This window comes from Hyaena hyaena, unplaced genomic scaffold, assembly GCF_003009895.1.
Source record: "Hyaena hyaena isolate Hyena2069 unplaced genomic scaffold, ASM300989v1 scaffold_75, whole genome shotgun sequence".
Taxonomy (NCBI): domain Eukaryota; kingdom Metazoa; phylum Chordata; class Mammalia; order Carnivora; family Hyaenidae; genus Hyaena; species Hyaena hyaena.
The window spans coordinates 546,787-563,861 of NW_024080707.1; the positions used below are offsets into that span (position 1 = coordinate 546,787).

Genomic DNA, 17,075 nt, shown 5'->3' on the forward strand with positions numbered 1-17,075 from the left:
GGCTCACCAAATAAAACAAACCACCAGCATTTCAAAGCAGAAGCCGTAATATTACTAATGTTACCAAGCATCTATTAGCCTGTTCATGGTGCAGAAACAGCAGCTGTTTCACATGATTATCATAGCCACAGAGGTTAGAACACTTCCTCAGATATCAGCATTACAGATACCTGGGATAAAGGGACTCAGGAATGGGCACCAGAGGTAAATAGCATCAGCCTATTGTTTTTGGTTGATCTCATGATGCAAAATTATTTTGCCCCCTAACTGAGGATGATGATATACACGTTTATACACAATGGCAGAGGACAAAGTGGTCAGTTCTGTCCCACCTTGAATTTGTTTGGAAACTGGGAAGGAAATAGAAAGTGAGATCACCGAATAGAATAGAATGTCACTGCTTTTGAAACGCTTCCTCAGGAAAATGGAGGGCTTGGGAAAGAAAGATAGGAAACCAGCTGAAGATGAACCTGGTGGCATAAGGAAACATGCCAGTCAGTTATGATCTCGCCAGGTATAGAAGTTAGCACTATTTTTTTCCTGTTTCATCTTTGAAAGTTTCTAGCAATGATGCATCCTATGGGAATGATAACTAGAAGTAAAGCATTAATGCTTTGCAGATTTCTTTTAATGTTAATTTCTTATGAAAAGTTTCTCATATCTGTCCTTTTCATCAACTCATTCCTCAAATGTTTACTGATCTTTGATTGTGACCCAGATACTGAGTTAGGCTAAGGGGACACAATGCCGAGTATGACCTTGTATAGGGCTCTGTAAAGTCTGCATTTGGGGAAGGAAGTCAAACCCTGGCCAGGTAATTACAAGTGTGAAGAATGATCAGCATTGAAGTACAGAGTGCCCTGCGAGCTTTTAGTCAGGGCACCAATCTGTGGTGTAGAAGATTAGGTTTTCTGTTTGGTTCTCTGCATAGTCTAACTTTCATACCTCTTGAGTACATTTTCCTGTAGGTGAAGTCCCCATGGGAAGGTTAGAACATTCCATCTCTGGAGATTTGCCAGATAGAATGCCCCACTGAAACTAGGCTGATACCCTAATTATAAGTAACTCAGTTACACTATTACCCTGCATGTCTATTTTCCTCACCTGTATGTCTGTGCTTATTTGTGAGGGCAGGTAACATGTCTTATTCATCTTGGTATTTTCCTATGTACTTGGAACATGAGAGGCAGTGATTCATACCTGTTGAGTATAAAATGGAATTTGGGTTAATACAGTTTTTGCCTGTCAGGCACTTATTATATTCCCCAAAGGAAACAGTTCCAGAGACAGTCACAAGGCAGAACAGAGTTACTTGCTAAATGGAAAATCTGGGGGCTGCTGGGGGAGAGCCCCCAAACGCTCGAGTGATCTGGAAAAGGCTTCCTGAACAGCTTACCTGTCCTTTCAGAGTAAATTCATTTGTGCAAGAAAAGCCAAGGAGGACAAGACAGAGCAGGTCTGCTGAACCCCCCAGCCAGTCAACAGGGGTCTGACCATTCTTTGGGCAAAGCCTTCCTGAGAACTGGCTGTGTACCAGGCACCACCTAGGGATGCAAGTCATGGTCTTGTACAAGCTATGATAGACGAGGGGTGAGCATGAAGGGCAACAAGAAGAGCATCCTGGTTTGGGTTGAGGTTGAAAGTCATTGCAGGAGATGTTAGCCAAGCTAATACGTAGGTATGGAGTGGAAATGTTCAGGCAGAGAAAATAGCGTGTTTAGAAGACCAAAGGGGAGATAAAGATGGGCAGTGAGAGAGGGAGAAAGAGAGAGACATGACAGATGGAAGAAAGTGTTTTCAGACAACTCCGTGATGCTCTTTTTCATTTGTTGCTCCCCCATCCTCAGACCCGTCACCTGGCAGAGGCAGGAGCCCAGCACCCCTCAGATGCCTATACTGGTAGATGGAACCTAATCCCTAAACTGTTAGCTTTTGGCTCCCTCAGCAAGGGTTGACATTTTTCTTGGCTGAAACCCAGAGTATGCTCTGACTGAGCTGAGTTTACACTTATCACAAGGTGCTGATTAGGCCGAAGTCAAGTGACAGGTGTTTGAAGATGCTGAAGGGGCAGAATCCCCATGCACTCAGTTGGTCTCTGAGCTGGACCAAATAAAAAGAGACCCAGTCCAAAGCCCACCACTGCTTTTGCATCAGCGAGGACTTGTGGCGCTTGCCCGTGGTGTTTCCCTTTTCTCACAATTGTGGGAGCTTGGCTTCATTTAAATTGAAAGAAATGATACCAGTAACTCACATTCATAATAAGAAAATTAGGTAAGGAAAAAGAGGAAAAAACACTGTGATCCCACTGCCCAGAGAAAAAAGCATATTGGGTTCTATTCTACTTTCTTCACCAGTATGTACAGTTAAGAGACATTATTTTTGAAAGCTTAATAAGGTAGTGGAAAGCATTCATTTTCCCCCAAAGTTTTTTATTTTTCCCTTATCTACAGTGGTATTTTGCATTTATTTATATAGTACTCCACAGTATATAGAATATTGCAACTTTCCATCACAGTGAAGTCTTAACAGTTGTGTGAGAAAGGTGACATTATCCTCATTGTACAAAGAAACTGAGGCTTAAAAATGTTATGTGACTTGTCCAAATTCAAACAGCGAATAAATAACAGTGTTTCAGATTCTGGTTTTGTGACTCTTAAATATAAAGCATTTTCCATTGAAATATAACCCCGGTGACTGCAAAAGCAACAGCTTTAGAAAATACCCCCAATCGCACATGCACCCATACACCATTGTTGTTTTTTTTCACTAGGAGCTTGTCATCATTCATTAGAACCCTAAAGAAAATGAATGTGCCCAGACTTTCTGAGCATTAGAGTTACCTCGAATTATGTATTAAAAAAATGTTTTTAACATATATTTATTTTTGAGAGACAGAGAGAGACAGATCGCCAGAGGGGGAGGGGAAGAGAGAGATGGAGATACAGAATCTGAAGCAGGCTCCAGGCTCTGGGATGTCAGCACAGAGCCCAATGCGGGGCTCAAATACGTGAACTGCTAGATCATGACCTGAGCCAAAGTTGGACACTTAACTGACTGAGCCACCCAGGCGCCCCACAGAGTTACCTAGACTTTTGATTACATAAATGTGATTAGTGAGAGTAGTCAGACTTTACAGAAAGACTAGGGATCATGCAAAGCGAATAGAATAATTGTGTATGTTATCCAAGGCAGATATTTTGTTGATAATACTAGGTGTGTGATTTAGTTATCTCCAAATAACTTGGTCACAGTTGGGTAAGATTTTTAGATTTTATTTTATTTTTTTTACTTAGAACAGGAAAAGCACAAAGGAACCCTATACTTTCAATCTAGCCCAAATAAATAAAATAAATAAATAAATAAATAAGAAAAAGAAAAAGGAAGGAAGAAAAATACCCCTGGGAGCACAGACAAATAATTCCAAAGCTGATACTTTTGTCATGAATTCTCAATATATATAGGGGAAGCCGCCAAAATCTTGGTGCTCTGGGTGAGCTATTGCCATAACATCATTTGCAAATGCTGTGAGGGCCAGAGAGCTAATTTCTGGATGGAAATAGCCATCCAGGCGAATCACAGTCCATAGATAATAAAATTAGGTAAACCAAACATTTGTTACATAAAGCGCTACAAGTATTGCCAAGTATCTCTGGTTTTGTCAGCATCCGGGTTCTGAGAACTATTGTTTCTAAAAGTGATATATCTTACTGAAGAGAAGATCTTTTGGAAAAAAAAAAAAAAAGTTGTGGGTTTTTACGAACCAATAGGAGAAAGAGAAAGTATTGGAGTAGATTAATTAATTAACTCAATCATGTACTCCTTCACAGTTATTTACCTATTCCATGTGCTATGCTAGTCACCAGACTTAGTTATAAGGATAAATAAGAGATGTTTCTAAGATATACAGGAAAAGTGGGTGAAAAGCTCATAAATAGATCATCAAGCAGTGTGGCTCCACAGCAGAGGTTTTGAGCATGTCTCTATAGGAAAAGAAAGAGAAAGTAGCTCATAACTGCCTAGGGAAGCTGGGAACTAGTCCCAGAGAGGAGAGGACATTTGAGTTGAATCCAAAAGGATGAAAAGGGGAAGGATATTCATGCCTACTATATAGCTGGCATTGCGAGATACTCTGACTTTCTAAGAAGAATAAGACTCAGTGGGAAGTCAAGAAGGGCAGACAGGCACACAAAGAATTCAAGGCATGATAAAATGCAGAGGACCGTCAGAGAGGGATTGTATTGAGTCCTATTCAGAAGTCAGAAAGTAGCACTTAATATCTGTGTGTGGTGTTTTTTGGTTTTGTTTTGGTTTGTTTTGGAATAAGGAAGTTAAAGGCTAAAAAGGAGACTTCTGTCCCACATCAGTCTCCTGGAAAGGGTCTCCAGAACACATGCAGAGGAAACAACTTGTTGGTTTAAGAAAGATTTTAGCAAGTACCTTAGAAGGGGACAGATATGCCACAGTTGATTTAACCAGGTTTTTGTTGGTTAAAGAAAGATGTTCTAGGTTGGAGTTGCTGGATCCACAAGTAGGTTCATTTTTAGGGCTTTGATACTTTTTGCCAAATTGCTCTCCAGAAGATTGTAGCCCCGAGCTAGAATCCCATTTCCCTTAAACCTCCCCTGATACTAGGTGTTCTCATTTTAAAATTTGTGGCCATTTGTCAAGCAAGTAGCAGTTTCTCATTGTGGTTTTAACTTTAATTTGTTTTTTAAAAAAATAATGCTAGCTTCTTATGTGATTGGGTACCTGTATTTATTCTTTGGTGAACTGTTTATTTAGAGCCTTGGTCTGTATTTCTATTGAGGTTTTACTTTTTTCTTATATGTGTATATATATATTTTTTTTCTATATTGAATGTTTTAACCATCTATTTTATATTGCAAGCGTGTTTTTGTTTTTAAAGTTTGCCAGTGGCCTTTTACTTTTATCTATACTGATTTTGCTGTTAGAAATGACAACTTTAAAAACATTATTTATTTATTTATTTATTTATTTATTTATTTATTTAGAGAAAATGCATGCATGCACACATGAGTTGGGGAGGGACAGAGAGAGAGGAGAGAGAGAATCCCAAGGAGGCTTGGGCTATCAGTGCAAAACCCTACACAGGACTTGATCTCACAAAATGTGAGATCATGACCTGAGCCAAAATCGAGAGTTGGTCACTTAACTGACAGCCATCCAGGTGCCCCTGAAATGGCAATTTTTAGTAGACAAATACCTAGATTTTTTTTCTTTATGAAATCTGTATTTGCCATCCCTAAGACTTTAAAAAATATTTATATGTATTTTATATTATATCGTATATTTATATCTTTATCTCTGTATATCTTATTTGTATATATCTTCTAGGATTTAAAGGTTTTCTGGTTTATTTGAGAGAGAGCACGAGTGGGGGAGAAGGGCAGAGGAAGGAGAGAGAATCTTAAGCACGTTCCATGCTCAGTGTGGAGCTCAATCCCATGACCCTGGGATCATGACCTAAGCTGAAACCAAGAGTTGGACGCTCAACTGACTGAGCCACCCAGATGCCCCTAAAACTTTTCAAGTTTTGCACTTGAATATCTAATCCATCTGGAAATCTTTTTGGTATAGTGTTTTATAGGGGAAAAAAAAATCCCTGAATTTTTCCTCAACTGTTTAGTTACCTAAATACTGTTTAAAAAGTAATTCATTCTTTTCCTATAGACTTGAAGTTCTACACATTCATCATATATTCAAGTCACATATGTGTATGGGTCTTTTTCTGGATATTCTCTTTTGTTGCATTAAGCTACCAGATTTTTAATTATTGGATATTTATAATGGTCATGTTCATCCATTATTTGTTTAAGATTTATTTTACTGTTTTCTGCTCACATTCATACTTTATAAATGATATATCAAGTTCTACCAAATAATTCCACTGACGTATTTATTGGCATTTGCTGTAAATATCTAAATTACTTCACTAAGCATCAATTTCTTTTCAATACTAGGTTGCTTTGTTCAGTATGTGTTCAAGTTCAATATGTGTTCAAGTTCCTCAGTAAAGGAACTTACTTTACTGAGAGAGAGAGGCGGAGAGAGAGAATCTTAAGCAGGCTCCACACTCCGCACAGAGCTCGACACAGGGCTCGATCCTATCACACTGGGATCATGACCTGAGCCGAAATCAAGTCAGATGCTCCACCGTCTGGAGCATCTTTTTGGTTGGGTCTACATGTTTATTATTGACTTTTTTGGTTGGGTCTACATGTTTATTATTGAGTTCATTCCCAAATGTTTTAGAGAAATCACGTTTCTCACAGCTGTTTGCTGTCCCCCCCACCCCCACCAGGTTCTGACCACATCCGTGAGAAGGATGGACTCTGGGCTGTTCTCGCTTGGCTCTCCATTCTAGCCACCCGCAAACAGAGTGTGGAGGACATTCTCAAAGATCACTGGCAAAAGTATGGCCGGAATTTCTTCACCAGGTAAGTCACAGCCTGGCTGGAGTACGGAGGTAGGGTGAGAGAGAGAATCCTCCACTGAAAGAGAGAATCCTCACATGTACAAACTCTTTCCTGTCTCAAGTGATAATAAAACCCTAGTTCATCGAGCCTCTGCAAATTGAAGGATTTTAAAATAATTCAGTCAGGGTCCAAAGAAATTGCATCTTTTATGTTAGCCATAAGGAATGAGACTTAAGAATTTAATTAATATATTCAAAAGAATAAATGTTTTATAAGCTTTTTAAATGTCCCTGAAGGTATGGGGTGCCTGGGTGGCTCCCATGGTGGAGCGTCTGACTTGATTTTGGCTCAGGTCGTGATCCTGGTGTGATAGGATCGAGCCCTGTGTCGAGCTCTGTGCTGAGTGTGGAGCCTGCTTAAGAGTCTCTCTCTCCACCTCTGCCCGTCTCCCCCACTCATGCATGCTCTCTCTGTCTCTAAAAAGTTCTTTAAATTTTTAAAAAGTAAAAATAAATGTTTAATGTACCTGCAGGTGGACATGATAATTGCGTTGAATTTGAATTCAAAAGAATGGTTTAGAGTTTTATTTCTGCCCCTTAGTGCACTGGGAAGTCATTTAACCTCTCTAACAGAAAACTGTACTCATTTCTCTTGTTGGTAGAAATGGAAATAACAGTCTGCATTGAGTAGATTAAATGAAATAGGAGTCAGAAAGTGTTTTATAAACTCTGGGGCACTCAAAGTATAGAAACTTTTTTTCTGAAATTATGGAAACAATTATGCTTAGTCTAAATCAACTTTTCTGACTCATTAAAATAGGTCCCCAAAGGCTGCATACTTGTCAATACTTCTTTCATTGATTCAATAAATATTGACTGTGTACCTACTTTACTCCAGGCACTAGGGATTCAACAGTGAACAAAACACTTCGAATACTTAGTAAATCCTCTTTGCCATGCACACTTCTATTTTTAAAAAGGCATTTCTTTTTGAGTAGTGCTTCACTAATTCCAATTTGCATTTCCCCTGGTAAGTGTAAAAATCTAACAAAAGTTTCCCTAGAATTTCTCGTATTTCCCAGAAGGAAATATGAGAAAAAGGAGAGTAGATGAATTGTTTATCTGTAAGAAATGGATAGATGTAATTTCTTTGGACCTCAGTTGCCTTTTCTATAAAATAGGTGAGTTAAATTAGAGAATTTAAAAAATATATCACAGACTGAATCATCCACGATCTCTGGATGGTCAGTAAGAATTTAACTGATTCTTAAATCAGTTAAGCAATTCAGCCTCCTTAGTCAGAATCCCTTTATCAACTTTGGAGAAGTTCATTGCTGTCTCCCTAAAGTCATTCTTTTGAGGAAGGTAGAAGTAATAACTGCCACATGGTACTGGAACAGTACTTGGCAACCAAGGCAAGAATCTCTACTTTCTAAGAACCAGAAAAACCTGGTAATTCAGAACAGCAGTCGTGAACTCTCCAGAGCCTGGAGTGTCATGAAGGCAGGACCATCTCTGTTTTGTGTTTCATGGTATCGCACAACACCTCACTCGTAGTGCACTGTAAATATGCTTTGAATTTTTTTTTTAATATTTTTATTTATTTCTAGGAGAGAGAGAGAGAGAGACGGTGCGAGCAGGGGAGGGTCAGAGAGAGAGGGAGTCACAGACTGAAACAGGCTCCAGGCTCTGAGCTGGCAGTCAGCACAGAGTCCGACGCGGGGCTCGAACCCACGAACCGTGAGATCATGACCTAAGCGAAAGTCGGACGCTTAACCGACTAAGCCACCCAGGCGCCCCTGCTTTGAATTTTTTTATGTCTATTTATCTTTGAAGGAGAGAGAGAGTGTGTGTGAGCAGGGGAGGGGCAGAAAGAGAGAGGAGACACAGAATCCGAAGCAGGTTCCAGGCTCCAAGCTGTCAGCACAGAGCCCGACGCGGGGCTTAAACCCATGAACTGTGAGATCATGACCTGAGCCGAAGTTGGACAATTAACCACCTGAGCCACCCAGGCGCCCCTTGTAAATATGCTTTGAATAAATAAATGAATGAGTTAACACAATGAGTCAACAAGTGAACAGTAGCCAGTAACCCTAAAGTTAGGAGGGTTTGTTTGGAGAAGGAAGGTGTCACTCTTGAATCAGTTAAAAGTCTCCATCTAAAAAACCATTTTAACATATTTTTATCAATGTCAAATAATTGCTAAATAAGTATTTCAAGTAAAGTCCCTAGAACCTCCATTTATGGTTAATTAAGATTCTACTGTACCCTCACTTATTTAACAAAAGTACTAGACACCTCGGCATGCATTGTTCCATGTCAGCCTCAAAGCAGTTCTTGATAAGACAACTGAGATTCTGGGAGATGAAGCAACTTGCCCAGAGCTGCACAGTTAGTAACTGATAGAGGCTAGATTCGTAGCCTGCTCTAGGGCCAAAGCGCAGATTTTTTCCATCTTACCACTCTGTGCCTAGGATTTATAGAACACTCCCCGCAAACACCCAAAGGTCACAGATGCAAAGCACAAACACCTGGTTGTAATTTCTTGCTTTTTATCATTTTAACTAGGGAAAAGAGCTGACTTCAAGATTAAGGGGACTCTTGTCCTTGATTCATAGAATCCTGGAGCCAGAACAGGTTGGCCTTAATTCCCCAGTATTTCTCATGTCTCAGAGGCGTCATCTTACACATATCATATTTGTGTCACTATCACAAACAAATATAGACTCTGCTGTCTTGAACCTCTAAAAAATCACTCTCTCAAGAGGGTATGTGCCACTATGTCAAGAAAATCCACTTGTAAGAATCTTTAACCTCATAAGAAAGAAGTCCAGAACAATTCTTATAGTAATAATAACAGTTAAAGAATTTCTTTTATGATCGTTTTTTCCTTTGACCCTTTTGTGTCCACACAAGGCCTCCTCTGTCAGGATGAAGCCAAAGCACTTTGGACCAGAATCCACCTCCACTGAAAGGACAGAGGCATTTCAGATGTAAAGACTTAGGGTTTGGCTCCTTCCATCTGGTCAGTGAAAACTTGGCCTCATGTTCGGAAGCTCCTGTGGAGACTGGAACTCTTCCTTGGCCAAAATCTCAGCAGCCTCAGGCAGGTCCCAGACTGGGAGCTGTCCCAGCATTTATCCCAAAGAAGCTCTAGGAGTTTGGAAGGGAAGTGCCTGAGTCACATGCTCCTTGATGCAGAATTCTCTAGAGATAACATTGTATTTAATTCTACCTCCTCAGGATGTGGTGATTAAAGGTTAGATAGAATCTCTCAAAAGCCTTTCTTTGTAGCTTATGAGAGCTTATTCTGTAGAAAAGCCAAGATGGCAGTTTTCTGCTTATTCAGAAGCTTCTAACCCTTTCCTGAAATCCTGCAAAGCTTTCCTTTCATCCCTGACCTGCTCCCTCCCCAGAGATGGACAAGGTGGGCCTTTTGCCAGCTTCTTCTGAAGTTAGGTGGTTTTGGGGAGACGGCCAAATAAATGATGAAGAAAATGGTAATTTACCTCAGTGTGATGTGAAGTCAGCCCGGCGCCCTACCTTTGTGACTTCTTGCAGGTATGATTATGAGGAAGTGGAGGCTGAGGGCGCCAACAAGATGATGAAGGACTTGGAGGCTTTGATATCTGATCGCTCCTTTGTGGGGAAACAGTTCTCAGTGGGTGATAAGGTTTACACTGTGGAGAAAATTGACAACTTTGAATACAGTGACCCAGTGGATGGAAGCGTTTCAAGGAATCAGGTAGGAACAGATTTATGTGAATCGGGAGAGAGGCCTCAGAGCCTCATCTCCGAAATCTCAAGAGAGAAAGGAAAAAAGCCACTTGATCATTTCTCCTTTGCTGCCTTGTTTTCCTAGGGTTGCCAGTTTGCGGCTGGGTCACACACAGCTTACAAATATACTCGTAGGGAAATGGGTTTTGCCCTGGTTCTATGCACTCCCATCTGCCCTCCTCCTGGGATTCTTAGCTTCAGCTCCAGAGGGATTTTTACAGCCTCCAGAATCCTGCACAAGGCATTGTGTTGAATGCATGTGCAGAACGCAGCTCTAGAATCTAGAGGTGGAAAGGTGAACAACTGCCTTAGATATCAATCCCCTTTTTTCTCCCAAGAGATTATAGCAGAATGCCAGCCCTAAGAGTGTCATTATAGACGTTCCTCTGGTGTGTTCTGATTTCTAAAAAAAGAAGAAAAAATGACGAGGCATTCCAGCCTTAGAAATGTTAACTGTTACTCCCGTAGCAGGTGACATACAGCCAACCCTAACACAGCAGCGCGTAGTGAGATAGTCACAGTTGAGAGCCTGGACCATGTCTGGATGGGGTCGGAGCTGTTAGGGTTTCCCTCGGTGAGTGCAAGGGATCCAAGGCTGCAGGCTAGGTTAGCCCTTATCCAGGCTTCTCACAAACACCCAGGGCCTGGGGTCCTGTTTCCTCTGATTCTGCTGTTGTCACAGGATGGATTCTCCACTAATAATTGAGAAGCAGAGATAATAAAGAAGGAGGTGAATATTCTGTTACAGCTCTCCAGTTTGCTTTTTCCTGAAAGACCCAGATTTTTGGCCTGGTCCTTCTCAAGGCATCTGACAGCTTTGAAGGAGATGGACTGCAGGATTGATTCAGTGCCTCTCTGGAGAGCAGGAAGCGGACGGGTGGATGGAGCGTGGTCACTGCGGCCCTAAGTGCCAGGAGTCTCCCGTCCTCAAAATACGGGCACAGTGGGCTTTCTCCCTATGCCTCTTCAGCCCCTGTGAGAACTCTGGGTCCAGTATGGATGGTTGTAAGTGATGTCAGATAATTGGAAAGAGAGGCCAGGGTAGAGTAGGTGGTGGATATGGAAAGGGAGAGGGTGGGGCCTGGAAGATGGCAGAGCAGAGCAGAAGTTTTTGTGGAGAAGCCTTCAGAGAGAAAGTGGGCATTTATGGGAAAGTGAACCCCAACTCTGCCATGCACTCAGCATCTGCGAGATGGGAGGAGGGGAGCTGAAGAGTTCGGCATGAGTGCATGTGAGGCTCTCTACACTCTGTGAGGAAGGACTCAGCAGCTTTGCATTCTATAACCAGAAAGTCTGGGCATTTAGCTGAAAGACCAGGTAGGAGGGAGAATCTTGTGGAGTAGATATAGCACCTGCCATCAAGTGAAAAGAATTTAGAAGCTTCACATTGAAGCTCTGGGAGAGGTAGACCAACCCAGGATGTTTCTAGAAAGCAAGATATGGTAAACGGGAGTTAACTCTATCCTCCCCATGATGAGGGAGTCAGGAATGTACTGTGTGCATTTGATCTGCTGTCTTCACTGCTGAATGGCACAATTAAACCCTCGAGGCAGTTGGTGACCAATAGCAGGTGAGGAGCAGTGTCTTTCCTTTTGGTTGGCCTTTGGCTTTATGGGAGAAGTTCTTCTTTGTATGGGAGAATGACAGGCTCACAAAGGCTAGAGAGTTCTCAGATAACTGCCTTGCCAAACCTTCCTACCTCTCACTGCAGAGTATCTACCCAAGGGTCTTCAACCTCAGGTCCCCTGAAGCAAGAAGATTATTGAGGATGAGAAATGCTGCTGGGTGGGGGTGGGAGAAGAAGGCAGCAGAGGGTCAGGGGCATGGGTCTGCATGGCTCCAACATGGACCTGGCCTTGAGTCCTCAATCATGTGTGGGGAGATTGATCACAGGATCCCGCTTGATAGGTTGGGAATAGCCAGCTTCTGCCATCTGGGGCATGCAGCCTCATGTTCTCTCTTTGAGGTTCTCTATCAGTGTTTTGCAAAGAGTTCTCCCTCTCATCTGTCTGGAATCTCATCTGCTCTGGTTTCAGCCCATTCTGTCCATGTTTTCCTCCTGATCTGGGGATCAGATTTCTGCTTCTAGTAGCATATTTGTTTACTTATTTATCAGGCTTCAAACTGGAATGATTAGTCCATAAATTACAGGGAAGTGGGGAGAGGGTGACAGCAGGCCTGTGTCATCCAGCACCCCTGTGCCCCGTGTCAGATCTCCCGCCTGACCCTGGGAATGCTTCTCCTCCTCCCCCCACTACCATGAGCTCAGCCCCCTTTGGCTGGATGCAGTGACAGGGTGACCAAGCAGACTCATGGGGCTTAACTGCTACCATTTATCAAGAATCTAATCCTCCAATTGATCACGTATGGGTGAAATTAGATCTCCAAAATGAACCCCTTGTAATTTGCCAGCCTTCAGTTTCCCTTCCAGCATGTGGGGATGACATCTCTGCTTTTCTGTTCCAGGGCTTGCGGCTCATTTTTGCAGATGGCTCTCGTATCATCTTTCGACTGAGCGGCACTGGGAGTGCAGGGGCGACCATTCGGCTGTACATCGACAGCTATGAGAAGGACATTGCCAAGATCTACCAGGACCCCCAGGTAATACCCAAGCCTTGTGCCCTGGCTAGTTGTTTCTGTTGGAGGGAATGAGAGTGGTTGCGCGGAGTCTGTGTGATCACAACCCATTTCTCAAATGGCCAAACACATGTGCTCACTTTTCTCCATGTCTCCTTCAGTAAGTACAGCATAACAACAGTCCTAGCTGACAATTATCTCAGTACTTTCTATTGGCCATGCTCTGTTCTAAACGCATTACCCAACTGGATTGACTCATTTAAGTCTCAAATGAGGTAGACTCTATGATTACCCCCACTACAGATAGAGAAACAGGCAGAGAAAGGTTAAGTGGCAGTTAATAGGGTTACATGCCCGGTAAGCAGCAGATTCAGGACAACTGATCTTCAAATCAGCCCCTCCTCCAGTGTTCTGGTCTGTCACTGGTTGTTTGCCCCTTTGCTTGGTCTGATTGCCTGTTCTGGCAGAGCACACGTTGGGGGGGGGGGGGCGGCGGGGAGCAGGTGGTTTCACGACTCAGAAATAAAGGTCTTTATGGAAGAGTCTGCAGACTTGCAGCCTGGCGGTTTGGGCTCCCGGCCCTACGTGTAGAATCTCCAGAAGTATGTCAGAGTGAGGAGGGACTCTGGGGCCAGGGGTGGAGCAGAGAACTTGGAGGACAGCCACCCAAGGGGAGGAGCCGAGGTGGGGCCAGTGGCACACAGGGGACTTTCGCCTCATATGTTCCTCACGCACCGGTCTTGACAAATGCTCCTCCAGCCAGAGTTCTGTAGCCAAAATTTTTAGGAAGTATTGTGGTATGTTAACCCCATCCTCGCATAATACCCAGTGTGCCTTAAGGGTTCTGAGAAAACTGATGATGAAGACACCTGTTTAAGTGGCATCTCACCATGCTTATTTTCCCACAAAACCTTTTCTAGTTAAAATCCTAGGAAGCTCATTTGGAAAGCCTTGGCGTAGTGGCTTTGAGCATAAGTTTTAGAGTTAGAAAGATATTATTTTAAGTTCAGTTCCTGCTGCCTGAGTAGCCGTGTGTCTGTGGGCAAGTCATTCCAGTGCTGTGAGCTGCTTTCCTGGTAGAATCCTACCTGCCTCATAGGGTTATTATGGGGATTTAAGGAGGCAAGTGATGCAAACTTCTAAACGCTGTGCCTGGCTCATAGGACCAGGTTGTGACGTGTGGCTCCGATAGTTGTTGTTATCATAAAAGGAGGGAGGTGAGAGGATGCTTCACTTTTACACTTTTTACGGTGGCCAGACTCCAGTTTCAATCACTGCCAGATCTCTGTTGGGCCATAGGTATCCCTAAAACTTAAACCAAAGCCAATGGCGTCTGCATTATAGACCCACAGAATAACAGAGCAAGAGGAAAGGAAGAAGGAAATTGTTTTCTTTGTCTTAACACCTGGCACATGGTCAATACAAAGAAAGAATGAAAGATCAGTTTCTTTGAACCAAGTCTCCAGGAGGTGGGAGGGAGGTGGGAGGCTCTGAAGGGTGTAAGGTGCTCACAGTACCCAGATGTACCGCTGTTCCAGCTAGGAGATGCCTTCCCTGACCTGGGAGCTGTTCGGCATCAGCCTCAACACTTTCTGGGACTGTGGGAGCCCTGGTGGGGGAAGGGCATGTGGCGTGGACAGCATGTGGAGTTGCTTCTGTGGCTTTCACCCAGGAATAATGAGTTGCTGGAGATTAAGATGAGGGAAAGCAACAGTAGGTGGTAGGAAATGAACTACTCTTGGCTCTGCCCTTGAGTCATTTGGTTAAATCACTTCATCTTTTTGGATATCAGTTTCTTCATCTGTAAAATGGGCAGTTTAGCTAGATAGGTTTTTTTTTTCATTTAAAAACATATTAAATAATATTTATATTTATAAACATATTTGTAAATGTAAAATACATTTATATTGTATTTTAATATAAATAATGTAAAATATTTATATTTATATTATTCTGTAACAGTAGAATTCTCTCCCCCCATCCCCCCAAGTGAGAGCTAGATGGGAGGAGAGTGTTGTCGCATTTCGAAAAGATCTCTTTGGGTACAGTGTGGGAAACAAATTAGAGGATGCAGAAATGGAAGCAGAAGCACCATTGTTCCAGGTAAGGAAGAGAACCTTGATTTAGAAAGATCTGTGGCCCTGGAAGAGATGGAGAGAAATGGCGGCCATTGGAAAATACTTAGAAGGTAAAAGTCACATAGGCTTGCTGATAGATTGGAGGAGGATGTGGGAGAAGAAGGGGTCAGGAGTAACTCTTAGCTGTTCATTAGCTTTATTTGGTGGGCCGTGGTATTGAGTCATTAAGATAGGGACGCCGGAAGCAGGTTTTAGCCTTGCAGAGTTGAGGAGCCTTTGGGAAGTGGGAGCAGGCCATCAGATGTGTGGGTCTTAGAGGCCATCTGAGGGCTGGAGCTGTGGATCTGTGTCTAGAGAAAGTAATGGAAAGGGTTCTCCTTGTGTCTCCCTCAGGTCATGTTGGCCCCCCTTATTTCCATTGCTCTGAAGGTGTCCCAACTCCAAGAAAGGACGGGGCGCACTGCACCCACTGTTATCACCTAAGAAGACAGGCCAGATGCGGTACGTCCCTCCACCCCGGACCCTCCGAGTCATCTGATTGAAGAGCATGGACAGAAGCAAAGCGTATTCACCCAGGCTTCTTAGGATTCGTTTTTTTCCCACTAACTAGTTGTTGCTGAACGGCACATTGGTGCGACACTGCCATTTGTGGGAAAGAGGGAAAGAGGACCCAGGGGCTTATGCTAATGCCACCTCGTTTTCATGCCCTTACGCCCTGCTGCTGTGTGGGTATTTGTCTCCCTAGCACCAGCTTCTGTTTACTACAGTGTGAGATGGAGGTGGAGCTTCAGCTAGTGAGGCCATTTCTCATCCTTAGAATGTACCAATGAAATGACAGCGCAGGTTCTATTCTCTTCGGTGAATCCTTCCCCCATTAACTGTTTACATGTAACCCAGCAAAATGCGATTTCTGGTGCCTTCTCTCCAATCAGTTCTTTCCTCAGAGTGAGACGTACTTGTCTACAGATTTCTGCCTTGTTTTGCAGCATAGTCCCAGTCACACAAATATTTTGGGCTATTAAAGCAAAATAAGCTACTATTTCTTGATGTCTTTTTTTTTTCTTGACAACAAAATGCTCTTTCAGTTTCAGAAAGGAAATTGATTTTTTTTTTTTTAAAGGAAGGTGTTGTATTTTGTTTTGATGTCCTAGCTGGAAAACAAAATATTCTAGGTGCTAGGTTTAAAATCCTTGTGCTCAAAAACTGGAATTTCAGGTCTTAGCCAGGTCAACTGAGCCCTGGCCCCATCTGAAGTGGATAAAGTAAACTTGACCTGGTTAATGTGGAATATGGGAAAGCGAGATTTTCAGGAGATCTTAGGGAGTAAAGACTTGCCATTTGCTTTGTGGGTTTGAGATGCCATAATGCCTACTGAGGGGACAGAGGTAGAACTCTCAGAATATGAGAGCAGGATTACTGGCACTTGATAGGATATCTGGAGCTCATTGGCCTGTTCCTCATCTTAAAACACACATATTCAATCCACACGTATAATGTATAGTTAAAAGCATAGGCTTGGGAGCCAGCAGACCTGAGTTTGAATCCCCCTTGAGATTTTGAGTCACTTTTGAATACTATTCTCCATATCTTTAAAATTAGGATGAAGGGGTGCCTGGCTGGCTCAGTTGGTAGATTTGCAACTCTTGATCTCAGGGCTGTGAGTTCAAGCCACATGATGGGCATGGAGCCTACTTAAAAAAGATTATAGAAAAAAATTGAGATGAAAATAGCTCCAACTTTATAAGATCATTGAGAACATTCAGTGAGTGGGCCTGGGAAAAGCAGTGGACACTTTATCGAGTTCACGGTAAGTTGTCAAGCAAATGGGAGCTCGGATTGTGCTTTTGCTATTGTTTCTAGATTATGAAGTATTAGAAAAATGAGATTGTAACACTAATACTTGTGATGCATTTATGGTTGACAGGGCATTTCCGCAAAGTCACCTTGCCATACAGACTATTCCAGAGAGGCAGCCCAGCTCTATACCCCTCCCCCACCCAGAGTGGACGCCAGGTGACAGGGTCTCTATCTGGGGTGAGATTTGCAGTGTTGCCATTTAACAAGGGAGTCTAGCCCAGCAAACGGAACTGAGCTTTCATTCAGATGAGAGGAAGAGGAGTATTTATCAAACAAATACAAGGCATCATTCCGAGTGTTTTCCATATATTCTTTACATGCCCCCAGTCACTATGAGGCAGGTGCTCTGG

The 17,075-nt window shown here is 42.8% G+C and overlaps 1 protein-coding gene across 1 annotated transcript in view; it reads left to right on the forward strand.

Moving 5' to 3' along the window:
• Positions 1-15,909, forward strand: part of PGM1 (phosphoglucomutase 1) — a 64,455-nt gene extending 48,546 nt beyond the window's left edge. Inside the window, exons 8-11 of the mRNA XM_039233472.1 lie at positions 6,323-6,458; positions 9,998-10,181; positions 12,680-12,814; positions 15,262-15,909. Of these exons, the coding sequence (XP_039089403.1) occupies positions 6,323-6,458; positions 9,998-10,181; positions 12,680-12,814; positions 15,262-15,351 (545 nt within the window). The 3' untranslated portion in view covers positions 15,352-15,909. The remainder of the gene's footprint in view (positions 1-6,322; positions 6,459-9,997; positions 10,182-12,679; positions 12,815-15,261) is intronic.
• The last annotated feature ends 1,166 nt before the right edge of the window (positions 15,910-17,075 follow it).